At 46.0% G+C, this 22759-nt stretch overlaps 9 protein-coding genes across 9 annotated transcripts; 6 read left to right on the plus strand and 3 right to left on the minus strand.

Annotated features, from left to right (window-relative positions):
• Positions 1 to 98: 98 nt before the first annotated feature.
• On the plus strand, positions 99 to 1211 carry FSST1_010493 (FAD dependent oxidoreductase; the record flags this gene model as incomplete). The annotated part of the gene is made up of 1 exon (XM_083233531.1): positions 99 to 1211. The coding sequence occupies one exon, from the start codon at positions 99 to 101 to the stop codon at positions 1209 to 1211; it is 1113 nt and encodes a 370-aa protein (XP_083080189.1).
• A 4671-nt stretch (positions 1212 to 5882) lies between these two features.
• Positions 5883 to 7404, plus strand: FSST1_010494 (M28 family metallopeptidase; the record flags this gene model as incomplete). The annotated part of the gene is made up of 2 exons (XM_083233532.1): positions 5883 to 6652; positions 6699 to 7404. The coding sequence occupies 2 exons, from the start codon at positions 5883 to 5885 to the stop codon at positions 7402 to 7404; spliced, it is 1476 nt and encodes a 491-aa protein (XP_083080190.1).
• Positions 7405 to 7791: 387 nt separating this feature from the next.
• FSST1_010495 (uncharacterized protein) lies at positions 7792 to 9324 on the minus strand (the record flags this gene model as incomplete). The annotated part of the gene is made up of 1 exon (XM_083233533.1): positions 7792 to 9324. The coding sequence occupies one exon, from the start codon at positions 9322 to 9324 to the stop codon at positions 7792 to 7794; it is 1533 nt and encodes a 510-aa protein (XP_083080191.1).
• A 57-nt stretch (positions 9325 to 9381) lies between these two features.
• On the minus strand, positions 9382 to 9696 carry FSST1_010496 (uncharacterized protein; the record flags this gene model as incomplete). The annotated part of the gene is made up of 1 exon (XM_083233534.1): positions 9382 to 9696. The coding sequence occupies one exon, from the start codon at positions 9694 to 9696 to the stop codon at positions 9382 to 9384; it is 315 nt and encodes a 104-aa protein (XP_083080192.1).
• Positions 9697 to 10372: 676 nt separating this feature from the next.
• On the plus strand, positions 10373 to 11850 carry FSST1_010497 (uncharacterized protein; the record flags this gene model as incomplete). The annotated part of the gene is made up of 5 exons (XM_083233535.1): positions 10373 to 10613; positions 10657 to 10758; positions 10803 to 11106; positions 11154 to 11469; positions 11689 to 11850. The coding sequence occupies 5 exons, from the start codon at positions 10373 to 10375 to the stop codon at positions 11848 to 11850; spliced, it is 1125 nt and encodes a 374-aa protein (XP_083080193.1).
• A 343-nt stretch (positions 11851 to 12193) lies between these two features.
• Positions 12194 to 13318, plus strand: FSST1_010498 (uncharacterized protein; the record flags this gene model as incomplete). Its single annotated transcript, XM_083233536.1, has 2 exons — positions 12194 to 12340; positions 12386 to 13318. The coding sequence occupies 2 exons, from the start codon at positions 12194 to 12196 to the stop codon at positions 13316 to 13318; spliced, it is 1080 nt and encodes a 359-aa protein (XP_083080194.1).
• A 1026-nt stretch (positions 13319 to 14344) lies between these two features.
• Positions 14345 to 15478, plus strand: FSST1_010499 (DUF3425 domain-containing protein; the record flags this gene model as incomplete). Its single annotated transcript, XM_083233537.1, has 2 exons — positions 14345 to 15082; positions 15128 to 15478. 2 exons carry the CDS (start codon positions 14345 to 14347, stop codon positions 15476 to 15478), a joined length of 1089 nt encoding a protein of 362 aa, XP_083080195.1.
• Positions 15479 to 15981: 503 nt separating this feature from the next.
• FSST1_010500 (uncharacterized protein) lies at positions 15982 to 16833 on the plus strand (the record flags this gene model as incomplete). The annotated part of the gene is made up of 1 exon (XM_083233538.1): positions 15982 to 16833. One exon carries the CDS (start codon positions 15982 to 15984, stop codon positions 16831 to 16833), a length of 852 nt encoding a protein of 283 aa, XP_083080196.1.
• A 1480-nt stretch (positions 16834 to 18313) lies between these two features.
• On the minus strand, positions 18314 to 19039 carry FSST1_010501 (uncharacterized protein; the record flags this gene model as incomplete). The annotated part of the gene is made up of 1 exon (XM_083233539.1): positions 18314 to 19039. The coding sequence occupies one exon, from the start codon at positions 19037 to 19039 to the stop codon at positions 18314 to 18316; it is 726 nt and encodes a 241-aa protein (XP_083080197.1).
• Positions 19040 to 22759: the final 3720 nt, after the last annotated feature.

Raw genomic sequence — 22759 nt, forward strand, 5'->3', positions numbered from 1 at the left:
TCATTATTTCCATGTTTATCTTTCGGAGATAATAATGGTCTCCGGCAAAGGCGGGGTCAATCGAATCTGCAACTTATAAACCATCAACCACGTTCAAAATGGAAGAGCCTCAGAAACCACAAAAGTCTAAGATGAGTGAAGTAGCACATTCTAATGTTATCGTCATCGGCGGAGGCATAGTCGGAGCCTCCATCGCCTGGCACTTGTCATCCGAAACCAATGTCACCGTCATAGCTGAAGATATTGGTGGCGTGGCAACACCCAACTCATTCGCCTGGCTCAACGCCGCATCGACAGACAAAAAGTTCTATTATGACTTTCGTCTTCGTTCTATGAAGCGCTGGAGGGAAATCGAGCAATCCCTGGACTCGCTTCCGATTCAGTGGGAAGGCACAACCACATGGGATAAATCACCCGAGGAACTCGAAGCTGAAAAAGTTAACGCTTCAGCTTGGGGTTACGATGTTATTCGTGTAGAAAAGACGGAGATCTCTGAGATTGAACCTCATATCGAAGAGACTATTCTGCCGGAATGGGGTCTTGCGTATGCACAGGAGGGAGCTCTTGAAGCAGAGATAGCGGCTCGTCAGATGATTTCTCAAGTCGAAGAAAGAGGAGGAACAGTCATTGAAACAAAAGCAAAGGGTTTCACCAAGACTGATGGTCGTGTCAGCGGTGTTGTGTTGACTTCTGGAGAGACTCTTGCTGCTGACCATATCGTCGTGGCTGCTGGTCTGGGAAGCGTTGCATTGCTCGCAACAGAAAACATTAAACTGCCTCTCGACAGCTCCGAAGGTCTTTTGGTAAACACAAAGCCAACATCTAAAAGACTCATCAACGGCGTTATAAATGCTCCAGAACTTCACGTCCGTCAAACAGTCGAAGGCGCTCTTCGTTTCGGGACCAGCTACGCGGGTGGCGATTTGGGCGACGACGCGGAAAAGCAAGCCCGTGAGCTTTTTGCCAGACTTCAAAAGTCAGTTGTCGGCGGAGATGAACTTGAGTACAGTCACTATACCATCGGACACCGAGTTCTGCCGGAAGATGGTTTGCCTATTCTTGGAGAGACTGGGTTGGAGGGGTTGAGCGTTGCTGCTATGCACTCCGGGGTTACGAATGGTGCTCTTGTTGGTGAGCTTTTGAGTAAGCTGATTTTGACGGGAGAGAAGGATCCGATTTTAGACAACTTTGGACTTGATCGATTTCAGTGAAGGTGATATTTGTGTAGCCTGTGCAAGAATTTATGTATAGTTGACTTTCAAATCGAAGAGAAGGCAAATTTAAGAGCATCACTCAACTACCACCAAGCTGGCATCGTCAGCATAAAAGCTCAAATGCTCACATACCCCCTAACTAGAAGATCCATCATAGCAGAAGAGTTAGCCTCCCAAGTCGTTTTTATGGTACAGAAGTAGTCCGAGGTCCATGATCTAAGTAGCATACTAGGTAGCCTGGCTCACTGATTTCGTCCGAGGCAAACTTATTCGGGTCGGCTTGCCGTTTATCCGCCCGGTTCCCGGCATGACTTTCCCAACCATCACAAACCAGGTCAAGATCATGCTCAAGACCATGGCAATCTTTCCGCATATCCCAGGACTCAGCATCAACATTGGAGCCGGCAGAAAGGATGAAGAATTACATCCTCCCGGGTTAACCCTCTGCAGCGACACTGGCACCAAAAAACACCAAAAGTACACCATTTGTCGAGTACAACTTCCCTGAGTTGATCAAGGTGCTAATATAAGCTGAAGAAGCTCCAGAAGTGATTTCGCGTCGTCGACGGCGAGCCGGCAAAAGCGTTCACGCGACTAAAATCGGCCTTGATGGTTCTTGATACATACCTTGCCGCTTGGGACAGCTGAAGTCAACGGACCACTTCTTCGCCGCTGACTACGATGGCGAGTTCAAGGCATGTTCATTACGTGCGATATCATGACGAAAACCCCTAATGGTGACATAGGAGGCCATGACTGGCGAGGCGACCTTTCCGACGATGATGCCGTTGCCGTCAAAATGATGATTCGATACTTGTACACCGGATCCGAGTACCTCCAGAGATACCTATACCCAAGAAGAATGATTCGATCAAAAGACCGAGCTGGTGTCCGATTCAGCGAAAAGACACGTGAACTACGCTAGTTCAAACATTTCTTCAACTTCAACTTTCGATTCATCGCCAACCTCTGCTTGCACTCAATCCAGAGGCCAAGGTTCCGGTAGCGAGTCAAGGGAGGAAGCTGGCAATTAGAGATCGATCACGTTGTCAACGACGAGCTGATTGAAGAATTTATCCCACCACATGATCAACTCTGATGACCCTTGAGACATCTTGCCGCTTGGGATGGCGCGATTTAAACTCTTCCAACCCTCTAACAATACCGCCGTGTGCTTAAAAGACCTCAGCCATCGCTGATCAGGAGCCTGTTGACGTTCTCGCCATTCACAAAGACCAGCAGCAGGAGTAACGACAAAGAGAAAAACAACACAGCCACATCAGTATCCCTTCGGAGTTTATTGCACAACTGTTTGGATGAGATGAATTATAGTATTTATTGATTAGCTAGAAAATATTAACGTCTTGCGTTGAGTCGGTCATCAGGCTACCAGAAAAACTATGCTAGAAATAAAAATGACGAAAAACAGGTCAGTTTATGCTACTCATAGTTCTTAGGCTGTTTAGTTTTGTATAAACTTAGAGGCCAACCCTCCTACTACCATCTAGGTCTTCAACTGTTTGAATCAAGTTCTTTCCGCCTGTGATCAGCGCCAACGACTCTGGCATCCCTGGCATGCCATCCTGGACAGCCACAATGTCCGTCGGTGGATGGTTCAGACGAGACCAACCCTGCGCGAACCCCAAATAGCGGACTTCGATTTCATCCCCGCATTCGTGTTTCTCGACCTGTCGAAAGTAGTTTTCTCACTCCTCTCCGTCAAAGCTGAACATCGTCAAAGGCAGACGTTCGCTGATACTATCAAACATAGTATTCCATCTCAGCGTATGAACATACCAACCAGGTACAAGTGCGCTAAGACCTTGTGTATGTGACACAGGAGTCGACGCCTACTGACATCGTAGGTGCTGCCTCTTACTCTCTTCCAGTCCTGAAGGTTGACGCACCAGAACGAAAACTCGGGCTGTAGAACAAGACCGTGGGTGGCGGTGGCGTAGATGGAGGTTCAGGCTGGGAAGAGTTGTTATCTCCAGTATCCAGTCGAATTAACCTTGGTATATAATGGTAAGACATTTAACTGGGTGCCCGGGTGGAGTAAGAGGTCCCGAGAGAAGGGCGTCTCCTGCGGCGGCTCTGTGTTGGCTTGAATCTTCTGGATCTGATCCCTTGCGAATTTGCAAAGCTCTTGTGTAAGACTCTTCTTTGATATCCTCTGCTTTTGCACGATCAAAGCACGAAATATCTTGGGTGGTTACTTCAAACAGGACTTCCTTGGTCTCCGAGTCATCGAGAAAAGTTGGAAGACGCTCATGTCCTGCAGCGGCTTGCCTGTGGTGGCTTGCCTTGGCCGGCTATAGATGATTAGTTGCTATATCACTAAGTTCACCAGTGCAAGCCCAATTGACAAACTCTGAGAGTATGAAATCAATATAAATCCATCCGTTACGTACCTTTTATATATAATATACAACAACTCTCGTTGAGCTCCTGTTGGCGTCAGTAAGCAGAAGTTGCTTAAAAAGAATTAAAACTTACGCTTCATCTGTGGCTCTTCGAGAGGTATATCGCCAAACTTGTGATAGACTCCATAGACTTCAAGCAAATGTTCAGAGCCGCGTTCGTAGCAAGGCTCAGAAAGGTTCAGTCTGTTCGAGACTATCACCTGGTACTTCTAACGTCTATCTCTGAGTGTGTCTGTCGACACTCGAGTAGAGATATATATTGGGGGTGGCATAGTCGAGGAGATCGGTTGATAGTTGATCAAGTGAGCCGAGTCCGATATACGAAGTCCGCGGGAAAGGTGTTTCTAGTGACCCACTAACATCGACGGTTCGTGAGATGCGAAAAGATAACAGAAAGAGCAAACGCTTGAGGTACGGGGGAAGCCACCAGCGTGATGATCGGTACGTGTCCGAAAGAGGTGCAGGATCGAAGTACCTGAGAACGATTAGCCGCTGAAGAACAAGACACAAAGTCAGCGCTTAGATCACCTCCTCGACCGTTGATATAATATAATATATAACAGGCCAACGTTTCTACCACCCACTCGGGGCTGGTAAAGGTTGATGATGGTGATAATCTCAATGAGGCGTTGGGGATTTTATAAGACTGATGCCGGATGATTAGGTAAGATAGTCGTCCGTGTCAGAATGTGGTTTCAACCAATTAGACGGCTGTGACTTTGCATTCACAGGCTTCCAGGCTCTACAAGCACTAAAACGATGTTTTCAGTAAATATCTGTACCAATCAACATGGAATCAAGACAGGTGAATTTTTATATGCTGATCCCAAACAGGTGGAAACACAATAAGAAACCCAGGTCATTACAATCACTGTTGATTCCATTCCAGGCCATTTGCCGTTTTCATTTCAATCGATTTGGATGTTGTTGCAATCTACTCGTTGATGTTTTGGTAATCGATCTGCTGATTCCATTATAATCTATTTGCTGATTTCATCACAATCTACTTGCTCATGTTTTAGACATCTTGGTCAATCAATGATATGTAGTTGATTTGGCGTAGGCAAATAAAGTTGTGCATCCACCATTCATCTTCCAAACTCAGTGACAAAGTTAGAGTTTAATTAAACCAAGACGCGGTGAGACGTTGGCTTTTGCCAAGACAACCCATCGACATTCCTTGTGGTAACGCGGGGAAGCTAATGTTTGTCTGGCAGGTCGACATGCATGGAAACAATAAACGGAACGACTCCAGGTATGTTCCGATTCTTGGAATCAGGCATTTACAACCAGCCATACACATCTCACGAGAGACTTTGATTCAGATCTTGACTGGACTTGTTCCCAGTCTGTTCGATTCGCCTCACAAGGCTGGGTTACAGTACATATTGCCGCAGTGAACTAGTAGATCATTTCTTCAAATTGAAGTAGTTGCAGATGGCAAAGTCAATGTAACACTCGATCGACCAGTCTGTTGTTCTTTAGTAGGACAAGATGGTCGGTCGTGGAGCCAAGCCACAGACGGAACCAAGTACAGATTGGGCTACTAACGGATATAACGTTTTGGGTGGCACAACTCAATTGAACAGGTTCTTATCTATGGTCTGGGGGATACAAGACTAGCTTTTCGTTTCTACCCCAGACAAAACAAAAGAACCGGTGAGAAGATATGTATGGGTCCGACTAGTCAGTATCTAGATAAACGATTTATCGGTGGCAAGGCAGCGGGAACGAATAAGCTTGAATGATGCTTATTATTACACTTATAAGCTAATCAATCGCGTGCTATCAAAAAGACCCGCCAAGTCTATTGACCTGCCCGTTATCAACATAGTTCAGAGCGAGTCAAAAGTTCCCTGGTGAGGTGTGATTTGAGTCGGCGCTAGTTCCTGTAAGAGGCAGTTCCTGCGGGGGACAAGACCGGACGCCAAGATTCGATCGCCATATTAATCCCTGGAACTTCCTTTTTGGGGGGAGCGCCGTAATCGGAGTTTGGGGAATGATTGGTGCATTCGTTATTGTGCTATGCAGAAGTGCCGTGCAGTCATTTATCCTATCACCAAGAAGCACAGCCTGCTTGGTCTTGCCTGCCTCGACTCTCTACCTGCTTTGCCTCCTACCTGCCCAGACCTTGGTATGCAATTGCCAACAGAGACACAATGATCGACCTATAAATATCAATCCACTTCCACCGTCAACTTTCCCTCCTCACCTCTCTTCATCCCTCTCACTCTCGTTCGTCAACATGAAGTACTCTACCGTCCTCGCCTTGGCTGGCCTCGCCGCCGCTTCCACCAAGAAGCCGCTCGTCAACGAGCTCAAGCTCCAAAAGGACATCACCCTCAAGGGTCTCATGGCCGGCGCTCAGAAGCTTCAGGACATTGCGGAGGCCAACGACGACACCCGTGTCTTTGGAGGCAAGGGTCACAACGCCACCGTCGACTACCTCTACAACACCCTCAAGTCCCTCAACTACTACAATGTCAAGAAGCAGCCCTTCACTGAGCTGTACTCTGCCGGTACCGCCTCCCTCAAGGCCGACGGCGATGACATTGCCGCCGCCATCATGACTTACACCCCCGCTGGTGAGGCTTCTGGTGCTCTCGTTGTTGCCTCCAACCTCGGATGTGCGGCCAGCGATTTCCCCGCCGAGTCCACTGGCAAGGTTGTCCTTGTTAAGCGAGGAGAGTGTGCTTTCTCTGCCAAGTCTAGCAACGGAAAGGCTGCTGGCGCTGCTGCCGTCATCGTCTACAACAACGTTCCTGGTGAGCTGACCGGTACTCTTGGCGAGCCTTTCGGCAACTTTGCTCCCATTGTCGGCATCAGCCTCGAGGATGGTGAGGCTATCCTTGCCAAGACCAAGGCTGGCGAGGTCAACGTTGACCTCAATGTCGACGCTACTGTCGAGAACCGTGTCACCTTTAACGTCATTGCCGAGACCAAGGAGGGTGACCACGACAACGTTCTCGTCGTTGGAGGACACTCCGACTCTGTCGCTGCTGGTCCCGGTATCAAGTAAGTTACACGCTTTGAAATTTGAATCTTTACTAACAATTCCCAGCGACGATGGTTCTGGTATCATTGGTATCCTCAACGTTGCCAAGGCTCTTACCAAGTACCGAGTCAAGAACGCCGTTCGCTTCGGTTTCTGGAGTGCTGAGGAGTTTGGTCTTCTCGGATCTTACGCCTACATGAAGAGCATCAATAGCTCCGACACCGAGATCGCCAAGATCCGTGCCTACCTCAACTTCGACATGATTGCCAGCCCCAACTACATCTACGGTATCTACGACGGTGATGGTGATGCTTTCAACCTGACTGGCCCTGCTGGTTCCGACGCCATCGAGAAGGACTTTGAGAAGTTCTTCAAGACCAAGCGTCTCGCTTCGGTTCCTTCGGAGTTTAGTGGTCGCTCCGATTACGCCGCTTTCATCGAGAACGGTATTCCCTCCGGTGGTCTCTTTACCGGTGCTGAGCAGCTCAAGACTGAGGAGGAGGCCAAGAAGTTTGGTGGCCAGGCTGGTGTTGCATATGATATCAACTACCACAAGGCTGGCGACACCATCGACAACCTGAACAAGGAGGCTTTCCTCGTCAACACCCAGGCCATTGCCAACTCTGTTGCCAAGTACGCCAAGAGCTTCAAGGGTATTCCCCAGGTGAACCACCTCACCCGACGAAGGGACGCCGACCACGCTCAAATCTTCAAGCGCACTAGCGCTCACACCCACGCCCACGGTGGTCCTTGTGGTGCTGTTGAGGTCTAAACAGCTGTTATTAATTAATGTACTATGACGAGTAGTTGATTATTCCAGGTGAAAACCTGGTTTGTAGAGTATGAAAAGTATGAGAAGACGAGTAATGAGAATACAATACAAATTATGATTAACAATTATCTGAATATCGATCCTGTGAGCTTTAAATGCAATTAAAAAGTAGACTGGGCGACAAGGCTGGAAATGTTGACGCTGACATTATTTAAGCTGACACTTATAACTACGAGGACAAATTCTTGTTCGTGGATATACGTCGATGGGAAGTCGAAGAAACTTTAATCGCATTACCCAACGTGGTATTGTCTCGCAAAGTTTACAAGATTCTTTCCACGATTGAACTACTTTGCATCGGTTGTCTAGACACTTGACTATTGGAGGTTATACTAGCGTGATAAAGCATACATCTTCCTGAAGAAGCTGTTTGTTGGCGTCTCCTTCAAAGTCCCAGAGCTCACAGGGCCCTCTCAATTCCCATTCTTCCACATCGGTCCACGTCTCAGTTAATTCGCACGGTCGAAGGACTAGATAAACAGACAGACTACCAACTGTTGCAAAAACCATATCTTGCGTAGAGCACTCGAAATTGGCAAGGCTGAAACGACCGTCTTCCAGGGTGAAGAAACTTTGAGCGTGGCCTCCATGAAACGTGTCGGTTGGCTGCTCGTCCAGCTTTGAACATTCGTTATTCTTCCACTGCCGATAGCCTCTGGTCTCATAGAAATAGCAGTCTGTCAAAACCTGCTCTCTAAACAACTTATCTCTAGACTTGATAGGTTCTTCCGTTGACTCGTGGTCGGTAGGCAAACCAACCATTTCCCGGCAAGTACTTATTGCTCCAATGATGGCATCGCAGGACAGAGAAGTGTCAGTGGTCTTTTCAAGACCAAAATCGGATAGATCTAGGACCTTTTGAATATTACCAACAAATACCATGCTTAGGCGCAGTCGGTTTTTAGGCAAAAACTCAAAGACCTGGCGGCCGGGGTAACTTTTCGAAGACAGCGTCAGAGGTATTGACGCTTTCTCGGCCACGGTTAACGTTTGTGACCAGTCGGGTACCCAAGATGGCAAAGTCAATTTCTTATTTGGCTTGTTATATGCAAGGAGCGCCGTCGTATTCGTTTCCGTCATTGCTTTCCATGTCGCTGTCATGTACAATTCTTCAATACTTTGAGAATAATCTGGCGTGATTGGGTCGGCGAAGCGCCAGCTATGAACCAGCCCTAGCAGTCCATATATTCGGTCTCGAGGTTCTTGGCAGCGTCTGTTTCTAGTGGCTTCCAATAAAAGCACCAAATCAACATGATTGATTACTTGACTTTGGCCATTCTTTTGTGCCGAGTTGCGATGAAGGCTGAGGTCATACAAATGTCCGTCAACGTGGCCGATAGCAGGTGCACCCAAAGGCGGTAGTCGCTTCCAAGTCGACGCACAACAAGAAGGAGCCCTTGTTCCCACGAGAGGCAGGATTCTTTGTGATGCAAGTAACATCATGTCTAAAGGAAAGACGCAGACTCCAAAATGCACCGACACGGCCTTTGGAAGCACCGCTTCCTGGAATGTCCAGATCCTAGAGAACCACGGCTGCTCCACCATGAATGAGAAAGTGTGTATCGCAAAATCCCAAAATCCACTGATGGCCGTTATATCTTTCTCCAGCGAGCAGAAGTGGTCGCTAATGCATGTCAACAACCCGATCGCTACTATATCCATCATGATGTAGCTCAACGGCTGGTGGCCATATGTCGCAAGCAACGAAGAGAGATGGACGTCTCTTTTATCGCCATACCAATGGTATGGTTGATACTCGTCATCTTGGATCTCGTCTTCTTGTTGCTGCCGATTTGAGCCTGAGGTCTCGCAGAGATAAACCTGAGCTTCGGTAGTACGTTGATATATCTCACGCATCATGTTGACCTGATGTCCTTTCTCGACATTGTCGCTTTGGTTAATGCAGATAGAATCTGCTCAAACTGTGCGCGGACTTGCCTTGCGTCTTAATCGGCGGAGAAACCATGCCAGATCTGAGGGAACGTATATCGTGTCATCATCGACTATAACAGTGTCTCGAAGATCATTCCAGCAATATGACAGTGCTTCAAAGTGAGGTGATGGTTCGTCATCGAGCGAAACCGTCTTCAAGATGCACCTGAGTGGCTCACGAAAGATACCTGGTTGGATTACGAGGAGGCGGATCTCTCTGGCCGCAAGTGGTTTGTATATTGACGGCTTTGACCCTAGATCGGGAAGCAGAGGCTCTGGATTCAGGCTTTTCGATGCCATTGAAAATTGAAGATGGTATTTATGGATAGAACATAAGTAGCAACTGAATAGATTATGTATTGTGGCTGTGCAAGACTTCTAAAGCGGGGTATCAATCTTCAAGTAATATGTAAACCAATAGCCCTATAACCAAGGAAGAACAATGACCTGAGGTTTCGAGGAGGGACTTGGAGCATGAGGGCGGGCATCTGGGCTTCTACCCTCTGATATCGACAAGGCACATTCTATCCACCTACGTCTCTTGGATTGATGGGTGGGCCTCATTGTCCTTCTCTTCACAACCAAGGACCCCTATGAAGATTTTGCATGAAGTGGTCTTGTTCGTATTAAGAACCCGGCCAATGACATCGATCGAGACATTTGTTCGTATGATGATGGAACGTTATATGGCAGTTGCTGCAGGCATGTACGTCAGCGAAATTGACATCGAGGAGAGCAATACAACTAATTCTTTCAATATCTAGAATGGAAATGTGATCAAACCTGGTTTTTATAGTATCGAAAGCATAAGAAGATATGTAATAAGAATATAATACAAATAGTTAACATTAATTTGAAAATTGAGGTCGATGAACGAGACTTGTTTGAATGCGATTAATAAGCAGAATTGTTTAGGCAAGAGACAAACGTTGCCCACGCTGACATCATCCAAAGCTAACTCTCACAACTACCGACAATGGAGCAGTCGTTCTTTTTCGTGGATGGCTTACACGCCGACAGAAATTCGAAAAAACTGATGCGCCAACATGTCATGAAGGGCAAAAATGCAGGCAAAACGTTTCACCGACCATCACGAGCCGGCCAAGTTGTTCGATATCACGCCATGGAAAGAACAGCACGACCTACCGGTACTCCATTCTTGACCTTTCCGTTTCCTGTGCCGGTGACCAAAGTCGCCAGCAAAGCTTTGCATGATTGTGAGTTATACTTGCACCTACACTGCCGTCACTAACGCGTTAGTCTTCAACCTTACCGTCAACTTAATTTATCCAACGCAACTTGGATTTGATATTGAACAGTACACACTACGATGGCTAGAAATCATGTTTCTTAGCAAACCTGGTATTCACTCCCACAAACTCATTGTCGTGTACTAACCATCATAGCATACGACTGCTCTTTGGCGCTGATACAATCTTCCAACGAAACATACCTCGGCGCAGGCTACAGCTGTTTGAATTCTCTTTCGTGCCTATCGCAAACTCTGGACCAACTGGCAAGACGACTTGCAACGAACGAGGCTTTGTCCGACCAGACTCTTTCTCTTGTCATGGCGCTTATCAACCATGAGCAAGTATCCGGGCACTACGTCGAAGCAGAGGCTCATGTGAAGGGCATGAAAAAGATTGTCGACCTCCGCGGGGGTTTGGAGAAGATAGAAGATGGTGCCGTGGCTACCAAGATCTGCCGGTGAGTATTTTGTCCGAAAGCGATTGTGCGGACACTGACTGTTGAAGGACTGATATTTTATTCACTTTGCAAAAAGGCGACCACCCGCTTTTTTATCGCGATAGAATAGATACCATACGAAATTTGTTGTCATCCCGAGGCTTCACGTTACAGAGCGCAGAAACCAGCCACTTCCGACCGGATCAACCCGTCCTCGAACAAGCCTTTTCTGATCTCATGGGCGTCTGCAGTCTATTCAACAAGCACATCGACAGAAAGCCCCTCGATCTGATCGAATTTCAAGAGATCCCGATATCAATTTGCTACCGACTTTTGCAATTCAGAACACTGAATGAATCTAGGCTCATGGGAGATGCTGACTCAGTATATCATATTGGATTATTGGTATTCGTGATGTCAATATTCTGGAACAATCAGCAAAATCGACTTGCCAAGCCTGGGCTCATAGCAACTTGTATAAAAGAGGCTTTGGAGACGACAGATGATCTTGAAGATGAGTTTATGTTTTGGATGTTGGTTCTGGGAGGGATCTCTGTCTCGGACAAAGAGGATCTGGAGTGGATGGTGATATGATTGCATCAGAAGGCTAAAGAAATTGGCGTTGTAACGTGGGACGATGCACAGGATTTGTTGCTCAAGTTCCCCTGGATGAGCGTTATTCATGATATATCGGGACGAACGCTGTGGAATAAGGTTCGGGGTTTGGATATGGATTTAAACGACGGAGTTACGGCCGAAACATAGCCTTATTCTACATAATTCCGATAGAGTTCCTTGTCTACCGATAGATGTTATGATCAATCATAATGCAACCAATCAAGTCTCGGTATTATAGTGTATGATCATTAACCCAATTGAGTAGTAAGTCTCCCATTGGACAACATAGTCTTGGCTTGGCTGTGTTTCCAAATCGGGTAGCAAGTCTCTTATTGGTCCATGGATGTCGTACACTCAAATGCGTGGCTACGACACTATTGACAGGAGCATCAGATTCATACATAAATAGAGAGGTTTCCCGGCCCAAAAAGACTGCAAACCAGACACTCAAGACATACTTCTACTACTACTTCTTTGAGATACTGTCACCATGCCTTCTACTACATACTCTGAGTTTGAAGCTAATACCGAGGGTATTGATGTCGCCAAAGCTTTTGCTGACGGTATTCGTGGGAAGACCATTCTCATCACTGGTGTGAACCGTGGTGGTATTGGTTTCTCGACTGCCCATGCATTCGTAAGTTGGTGTCTATACAGTAGTTGCATATCTAACAGCTTCCAGTCCACTCAAGACCCAGCTCTTATCATCATCGCCACCCGTACCCGAATCAAAGCTCAAGACAGCATCGACGCCCTCAAAGCTGAATTTCCAAACGTCAACTATCGCTTTCTAGAGGTAGACCTCTCCAGCCAAGCGTCCGTTCGAAAGGCAGCCGAACATGCTCTATCATGGTCCGATGCCCCGACTATTGATCTAGTTATCAACAGTGCTGCCGTGATGGGTGTTCAAGAACGAACCCTGACACAAGACGGACTCGAGATGCATCTCGCAACCAACCACATCGGACACTGGATTCTCACCGGTCTCATCATGCCCAAGCTCATCAAGGCAGCAGAAGGCAAACCAAAAGGATCAGTCAGGATCGTCAACATTACTTCTGCTTCGCCGATGACGTCTCGTATGCGCTGGAGTGATATGAACTTTGATAGAAAGAACAAAGACCTTCCAGAGGCAGAACAGCCAGTGTACAAGGTTATGAAACTCTGGGGCTACGAAAATGTTGAGGATGCTAAATATCTTCCTTTGGATGGCTACGACCGCAGCAAAGTCGCCAACGTTCTTTTCAGTATCGGTGCTACCAAACGACTCTTCAACAAATACGGCATTCTGTCAGTTGCTGCCCACCCAGGTATTATCTGGGGTACGGAACTCGCAAGAAACTTCCCACAGGATACCATCGATGCTGTAAAGAAACTCGCTGAAGCTGGGATTTACAGTTTGAAATCATTGGGGGCGGGAGCTTCTACTGGTCTTGTCGCAGCTCTAGATCCAAAGTTGGCGGTGGGTTTTGGTGAGGAAGACGACAATCATGGAGCGTACCTTTCAGACTGCCAGATCAGCGACAAAGCAAACCCACTCGCTGTTTCTAGTAGTGAAGCTGAGAAATTGTGGGAGTTTTCTGAGAAGGTGACTGGAAGTGAGTTTAAGTGGTGAAGGGTTCTTTGTTAGGAGTCTGTACTCTGTTGTATTGTCCAAGCATTTAAACTCACCGATCTCTTTTCTTTCTCGGTAAAGGACAAAGAGGCAGCAACCAAGATGTCACCTATATCATCTCTGGTGTCCAGTGTGCAATGTGATAGTGGTTGCAGAACTTGAAACAGGTTTCCATCTGAAACGAACCCAACGTTTATTTTATCTGTTTCGTCTCAACTATCAGACGAAACTACTATTTAAAGCTACTTTAAAACCTTGTCTGTTTTATAGTGATAAAAATAGCAGAGTTGATGTTTTATTGCAATTATTTCTGATGAGTTAGTACTTGTCAGCTCGATAAGGGTCTTATCGATTGCAGATCAGGGTGCAGATCACCCTTCCACCTACTTTGTTGGGTTAGTTCTGACAACGTTGAAGACGGGTAATACACAACATACATACTCTCAAACCGGATATACAATAATAAAGTAAGACTATCTCATCTGATCTATTTACCTGTCTAACTAGACATCAAGTTCCTGATCCGCTGACCAATCACACTCTTAACCCTGGTGCTTGACAATCAACAAATATCCTTTCCCAACAGAAACCAGCCTCATCCTTGCAAAACTAGAGCAAAAAAGGTATAGAGCGAGTGTTGTACCCCGCGTTTCGACTGACGGTAGAAACTCACACACCCAAAGAGAAATTCAAACGCCTTTTTCATTCCTTTTTTTTCTTTCCGACTTGCCAAAAACTGACAGACAGTTACGAACCAACCAACCCATACAGAAACCTAATCTTGCTTAGTCTCGATTAAGACTCTCTACTCTTTTGGGTGTTGCCAAGTTTAGAGGGGTTTTTCAATATCAGTTCCTGGCCAGGTTGAAGAGACCCAGCTTTTTATTTAACTGGTCGACGTCGACGCGCCCCTTTTTTCACACTTGTTCCATTTCCTCACTCACTCAACCAAGCTTTTGTTCAGAACAGTGGATTATATCGACAGATACCTTTTTACCTCCCTTTTTGAGTCTATAGCAGGGTATTATGTCGGCATCTCCACCTAGCGGCTCTTCCAAGAGACGGGTTCGCACAGAGGCTCAAATGAGCCAGAAGCGACTAGCCGACCGCGTCAAACACAGAGAGAATCGACAAGAGCACAAGTTACGTATGGAGAGAATGGAAGCAGATATTGCGCAGATCAGAAGGAATCTCGATACTGTATCTGCGCAACTACGAACACTGCCTCAGATTGGTGCCGACTTGATGGCCTCACAGCAACAACAACAACAACAACAACAAAGACCTCAGCGACAAAATAGCAACTTTCCCGGACATCCCCCAGGTGAACCTTATGAGATGGACACTAGTACCACACGCGTCAACGAGACCCCGGGCTTCCCCGCGCGATCTGCACCCAACGGTCCGGGTAGAGTCTCGCCTCGCCCAGACCGCGACATGCCAATGCCACCTGCCGAGGTCATGTCAAGTTTATTCCCTGCGCCATCGCATGTCGATTGTCGATGTGGAGTGCAGCATCACTCGCAGGCCGATTGTCTAGAGTACCGGAGTTTCGCCATACTGTACGAAACCCATGCTGCGTTTCCCCAGGATCCTCTGCATGCGAGATCCCTGCCGAAGAACCCTTCGTTACCTAATATGACGCTTCATTCATACGGCGACAACGCTGTCACATGCTTTCTCACGTCTTTCCTCAAGGGTTTTGAGATGTCGAGTGTGGAGACTTTGTTTGGGATTTATTTCTTTGCCTATCGACTTATGAGGGTTTGTATTTCGTCTCGTTATCAGAAACAAACTAACGGTTTATAGTGGCGCTTACATCCTGATCCTATGACACTTAAAGACGTGCCGCCGTGGCTTCTCCCAACCGAGGTTCAAAACACATATCCTCATCCCGTGAGCATCGATTACATCCCTTGGCCCGATCTTCGCGACTTTCTCTGTACGAATCCACGTATCAAATCCCGGCATTCCGTCAAGATGTATCTCGAGTCTCTGCAGCTGAAATGGCCGCCAGGGTGTTCTCTTATGACCATGGAAGGAGGTCAGGTCTGCGTTAGTCCCGACTTTGAAGCTATCGCATGTGATTTGAATAATTGGAAACTAGGACCGCCTTGGTTAGACAATTTTCCACGTTTGGTTTCACTGGTGCATCCTTAGTTGGGATGGTAAGGGCTTGGAGTAGATCAGACAAATACCGGCACTATTGATAGTCTAATGCTGATCTAATATTTCCATCAACACTATTTATGCAATCCACGTATTGGAATAAAATAAATTCAGAAAGAGTGTTATATGTAGCATTTGTTAGCCAGTCAGCAACTATCGGCGGCTTGCGATGCTGAGTATGTGTTCGGAAGCGACTTCGTTCCAAAGGCGACAGACAAGGCGGACTCGGGCGATGTCATCAAGCCATTCATCACAAGGCCGAAGTTTTTGTTTTGGTGTTACGAGGTAGCTCAGGACCTCGCTCAGGAGCTCATTAAATTTGGATACATTTTGATGTCGAGGGAGAGGGTTGCGGAACACGCTGGCAACAGTCCATGAAGTCATATAAGGAGTTCTGCCGTTATTGACCGCTTCAGACAAGACATCAAATCCGCCCTTGAATCATACTTCTTGACCAATTGCCTTTCAGCTTCCTTTCATTATTGCTTGTTACAATGGTTCGGACAAAGACGCGGCCTCTAACAGTTGAGGAGAGATATCCCAATAGTCAAAAAGCAAATTACCTGCCACCTAAACACGTACGCACGTACAACAATAGGATTTTCACTGATCATAATGGCAATCAAGCTTTGATGTCATGGGCAAGCTTATCTCCCAATTGTCCCTTGCCTCCTCTTCCTTGCTGGGTGTTCTACATAGTCCACCCGCATACACCATCCGACTTTGATGGCTGTGCATTCTTCGAGAGACTAGAGAATGATCAAGGTCACGGTTTCACCTCCTGGTGTCGATACGAGTTCTTCTTCCTTCCTGGTGCCACGGCGGAGGAGTGTCATGCGCACTACATTGAGGAGATCAAGTCTCGTGGCACCATCTGGGATCAGATTGCCAAGACCAAAACAGCCATCGAGCTTTACGAAGAAGAAAACGGCAAAATAGAGCCAGGAAGACCGCCACTATTCGAATACTCGCCCTCTGACCGAGATGATGTCGGAAACGGCCAACTTCCTGGTTTGGTCGTACCAGAAGTTGACGACAACGAACACTGCTCATATGGCAACTGGTTCTTTATATATGCCGACGCAAATCCTGATTGTAGCGGTCTCGAAGGCCTGACACGTGAGATGTACGTTGTCGAATTTGGTCCTATCGTCGAGGAGGAAGGCGACGACGAGGGGTTTGACCACAGGGATCCCATTGATATCGAACGCGTGAAAGCCAGGGGAGAACCTGGGTGGGAGGGGGGCTTGACTGGTTATATGGGAAGAAGAAATAATTCACATTGGAAACGTGAGGCTATTGATGCGACTGGTCAGGCTTTTAAACTGGCTTGGAAGTCTTGGTAGCAGGAGTAAAATTGAGTTACTCTTGGGATCTATACAAGTCTAGAACTAATTGATCCAAGATGTCTTGTATGCCTTCACGAGCTCGCAACCTTTTTGAGTGCTTTCGCGATGGCGTTGATGCCAATCTGTCTTGCCATATTTCCTTTCCGTCGCGTGTAAGCGTACGTTTGTCTCTGAAGTCAAACATCCTGGATGAGGTGTGTTGCCACCATGCTTCCCCTTTCCACACGCTTCTATGCACCTCCAAAGGCTCGGAGTCCCACATGAGCCTCCATTCTTTTCGATTCGAGTGCTTTTAGGAGCAAAGATGGTACGATGGCGTTGAATTCGATAATACTAATCCAAATGTCGCAATACTGAGCACCAATTATCCGATGCGGTGAAACTGTCGGTCGAGGCGGGTTGCGATGTTGGCAGTGGCAAGAGAACGGAGAGAATTTTATCACTACAATAAGGTTAGTCAGATTCCTCTTCATCTTAGGTAGTAACTGTACGAGGATGATTCCAGTACCTTGCGGCAGGCCAACCTCGGCTCGTGAATTGTCATTAAAAGGCGAGTTGAGGGGATTGTTTCAGAATAGTTGACTGGAATTTCTTCTGAAGAACATTGAAGAGATGGCGACTGCGGCCGAAGCCTCCGAGGATGTTGTCTCTCTTTGGCTCAGCGTACGCTTGAGTTCCTTTGTAGGGTCAAATTTGGATTCTTCGAGAATCTTTCCTCCCGCAACGGATTGGTCGAGCCAGCGATCGCATTATATGACCGCTTTGACTTTCGATAAATTGATGTACTTTCGGTTTGATGTCGGCGGATGACCTTGCTCGCTTTGAAGGTGAGTTGCAAGATCATCCGCTGACTCGTTTTTTTTTTGTTGAATTAAAGATTTTCGTTGATGTGGTGGGGATTAATCAAGAGCATGGGAGGTGCCTGCCGAATTAGTCTAGTATTCAAAATGTTTGGTACTAGCAGCTGCGTACCTGCCTCTCACATGACAAATCAAACGGCCATTTCACGAACGCACAGAACACAATAGGGGACGGAAGAGTAATGCACGGCTTAACTCACAAAACGACATGAACGCGGCCTTGTTACTCATACCACTCGAAGGCATATATCCGGGCAAGAATCAGCTCAAGGAGGGCTAGAAGGTATTCGCAGTAGCAATTGTACAAGTCCCGTGACAAGGAGGGATCCAAACCAAAAAGGCATCATCTTTCACCATGTACCTGTACACTCTGGTCTATCAAATGCTTGAGAACGAGAATTTGACTTTTGCGCTAATACTTTTAGTAGCTATTCAATAATATGTCGCTGAATAGTAGAATCCCTATCTATCTAAATGGACTCATCGTCATCAGAATCCAAGTTATCAATCCATTCATGCGCACGAATTGCTCGCTCAGCAACAGGGAACCCATCTTCTCCGCGAAGCCAATCGAAGATGTTTCTCGTCACCGTTTCCGAAATGACGTCCGCTGATACCTAGTCATCATAATCGACGTCAATTTGTTGTCCAGCCTTGGCTCTCGTCGCGATTATTGGCGTTTCCGGTTCTTGTTTGATTTCTGTACCGTCGTTACAGCGCCAGGTCAAGCCGACGTATCTGAGGACATGATCTTTCCCACATAACAAATGCTCCCGAACATCAAGATTAGTGTCAAGGAAAGCGGTGTATCCGAACGGTGCAAAAGGAAACAATGGCGGCTTGCTATAGTTCAGGTCATGACAGAGGAACGATAGACGACACTCGTCTGCGCGTGTGATTGATGTCGCCCCTGGTGTAGGGCAAAGTACTGGTTCTTGGATGAAAGACACCAGTGTACCCGTCCAAGCAGCTGCCCCAAGGTCGATTTCAGACCAAGCGCCTCTGCTCTCACTTAGTATTCTATCACGACACCCTGTTATAAAAGCACCGACCCATAAGAACCCGAGCTCCGGGTCGCGTTTTATCATGGTCCGCAGGAGGTTGTCGGGATCTTTGATGGTGCGGAGGAATGAGAAAGAGCCTTGTAACCACATGCCGCAAATGTTGCTTTCCACGTCCGGTTCGAAGAATACGCTGGCAAGGAGAGTTTTGACTGCGCTAGGATTGCAACTGAGGGTCAGGAGCTTGTCCAGTTGGGGAGTGTCAATAGCTTCGAAATGATAGTCTGTTGGCCGCTTATCCTCTCCTCTATGCGGACCTTGGGCTGTCTCTGGGATCGGCATAGAAATCGTCCTAAGATTGTACTTGGTAGTCGGAATCAGCAAGGCTGCTGCGAGAGCTGCCAGGTTCACATCACCATCGATACCATGGTAGATGCAGTAGTCGGTCAGATAACGGCATGCTGTTACTATTAAAGTTAGACTGGTATTTAGTAATAATTAATCTTTTTTGCACTCTGCTAATACCAGTAAAGGGCGCTCTAATATAAGTGTTATAGACTATAGTAAATAGAGACGCTGGCCTTGCTTATTATAGATAGTTGCATCCTAGCCATTAATCAATAGAATAGCTTTCTACCACCTAATAGTATCTTTACTAACCGCCCCGATATTTATTATAGTAAAAGTTTACTCTTTCATTTCTGCCGGTATATTAACTTCCCCGTTAAACTGTATCTATATGCCTGGAATTAACTCGGCCTATCTTGCAGATAGGATATATATCCAAGCTTGGAGAAGGACTGGAATATAATAGCTGTTTTTACTAAAGATATCCGGCAGAGTTGCATTTACTTACTGTATATCTAATATTAGAACCACGCTTATTGCCTTCTCCTATGCAATATTAAAGCTGGTTTTGCCTTAGAATAATAGTAAATAGCCTACCTTATCGGCTAGAAGCTAAGAAACAATTCCTTTAATAAAAGCTCTATTTTTAAAAATTTTACTAATAGCAATATTATATAGGAACCAAGGTAAATTAGTGAAGGCTATTTGCAAGCACTATAGATAATCTCTTGGCAATAACATTTCTTAAGTTACGCTTTTGAATATCGTAGACTATATTCAGTACCTTTGCGCATATATAGCCCGAGCTGCATGCTTATTAGGGCGAACTGCATCTTCTATGAATATGTTTAGTTAAGTTCATTAATATTAGGGAATAATATTAATAAAGTGGGCATATCTTTGCTAAGGTTTGCAAGTTAGAAGTTAGAGTCAGGGAATGGATCTAGCCTGGTATAAATGATTAGGTTTTTGGCAGGGCTTGTTTAGATGGGCTTTATCCAGGCAGGAATGCAGAGGTAGAATGCAAATAGCTATCACAGTTCTAATCAACTAGCCAACTCTCCAACACAATAAAAAGCAGATATAGTTACTATAAGAAGATTTACTAGATTATATATCTATTCTATTAACCGCTAACTACACTCTTTTATTACTACGCTCCGTATCCAAGTCAGAAGTTATATCGTCAATTTCATTATCAAAGCGCACATGCTTCTTCTTTATCCTTCGATCTTCCATACACTGGGAGCAAACATTAATAGTGGAGGTTTCTCGTAGCTTCACTCCATCTATGCAATCTCCAGCTTTATCATTAAGTGCCGCCTCCTTACACCGTTCTAATACAGGAACTCTATTCCAAGTCCTGCCACAGGTGCATTCGCTATACGTTACCGTTCTAGTACACATTGTTGCGTGTTTGCCTTGAAAGGTGTTAAGTATAGTTAGTTGCTATACGGTGGGAAAGTAGTGAAATCGTTCTGTTTGACTCGAGCTATTTATACATGCTCGTACTAATGTGTACTGTGACTCAGCATGTCAGCCTACTGCTGGATTGTTAATCGGGTGTTACCTGCCTCAACAGAAAGCAACGTTCGTTACAGGCCTTGACTGTATACAAGGAAGGAACATTCTTCGGATTGCCTGAATGTTCTTCTTTACATCTCAACGCTGTCAGCTAACCAGACCATCACTTATTCATCACCGGCATTTGGATATCACTAATTTTATCTACGACATACACAAGCTTCTATTCACCGTCCAATTCCATTGTCCGGTTTTCCCCCGATCGTGTTACCCACGCCAACAAGGACCAGAGGCCCAAGACATGCCTCTTCCAGTAGTCAACGCACTAAGTCCTTATCACCGAATCGCACCTACCCACCGATCAGCCCTCTACGAATACCATCCACCGAATAATTGGCTTGGTTTTCACTAAATCATTAGATGACAACTGACGGCGGTGCTGTGGACCAAACACATCTAGATCTTGCAACGTGCATTGATCTTATTGGGGAGGCCTCTTTTTGGATCTTTGGTAAGATCGAATTGAAATATGATTGTTGATTAGCTGATTCAGTTGAGCTGAGTATATTGAAGTGAGGTAATAAGATTAATTGATATAAGGTTAAAGATCTAACTGCAGACAGGATATATCTTCCCTAGCTATATATATATAACTGACGGACCGGACTATCTATATACCATCCATCATGTTCAACCTCAACAGAGCAGACCCCTGCTTGGATGGATGCCTAGCCAAGATGCAACAATCACAGCCTCATTATCTGCAGTATAAATCTCTCCATAAGCAAGGCATTTTTACTTACAAAGCCTCTTTTATCTTGCCTTTCTGTCACGTATCACAAGTAAAACAAACATCTCCACAAACAATGTGCACTGAACAATACACGCACTTTTACTGCATCTACTGTAGATGCTGCATCAGAAAAGGCTACGAGTGGGAGATTTGCGAAAAAGCTCAGCAAACTGAACCAAAGTCGATGGGTTCGTGCGGTTACACTGATGATGGCGAGGTCGCCAGTGTTTCTGAATATTGTCCGCAATGTCCGCCAGATGAAAGGAAGTGGAGCAAGGTCAACCTGAGTTAAAGGACTGGATTGCCTGTTGGAAGGTCATGGAATGGGATGGAATATTGTTGGTTTGAGGTCGGCCTCCCCATCACCAACGCTCGGCACGTCTGTCACTACACTTTCTTGTGCGACTTGATCAAGCAACTCGGCTGTTCCTGAATCAAAGACGACAATGGAATTTCCAGTCAACAGACACAGATGATGACGATCAACTTCCTACATGTCTGAATATGTGTCGTTTATTTTATTCAAATTCTCTTGTTTCCTCGTTCGTTTCATTTCTCAGCTAAACTCTTTCCATCTTCCAAGATACCGACATCAAAAATACGCATCGACAAACCCACGAATTCAATATGTGCCACGACATCACCATCCACTACATGTGCAGCGTCTGCAGTCGCCGATACGATTTCGAGAAACATGGTCTGACATGCAACAAAGCGAGAAGAACACGACATCGAAGATTTGCGTCCTGCGGCAATGAGTATCCACAGATAATATGGAATCAGAGTGATATGTGTGAGGAGTGTGCGCCTCCGGATGTCATTGAGATTGTTTTTCAAAGATGATTAGATAAATGTTCACTTGGAGGCATTCACTGTCGTTTATAATGGTGGGATGAATTGTTTTATCCGGGGGCAAAGGGTGATTTACGTGCCAGAACGATCAATTTATTTAACACTCTCATATCGTCTAATGCAGTTTCAACTGCTTCATCGTTTATTGACTCCATAGTATGAAAGTCCTCTGATAGACACGATATATCATTTTATTGTGTACCTCTCCTCATACTGTGACTTGGTGCAGCCGAATGACATTGATTCGGGTCTATCGCCAGTCCACGATACACTCTAATAATGCCATTGAATCAGACGTCCATTCCAATACTATTTAAACGCCAAACGTAAACTCTCAACTCTCAAACTACACGACTTGCCTCCACAATAATCAAAATGTGCTATCGTATCTTGATACAGTATATGTGCGCTGTTTGTAACCAACGAATGGGTTATGAAAGCCACGACTGCCCATGCAACAATTCTAAACAGACTCGTACCAGAAAGCCATTTTCTTGCGGGATATCTAACTCGCACACAATATGGAATAACAAAGAAATCTGTGC

The sequence above is a fragment of the Fusarium sambucinum genome, chromosome III, assembly GCF_050947815.1.
Source record: "Fusarium sambucinum isolate potato_lamoka chromosome III, whole genome shotgun sequence".
Classification (NCBI taxonomy): domain Eukaryota; kingdom Fungi; phylum Ascomycota; class Sordariomycetes; order Hypocreales; family Nectriaceae; genus Fusarium; species Fusarium sambucinum.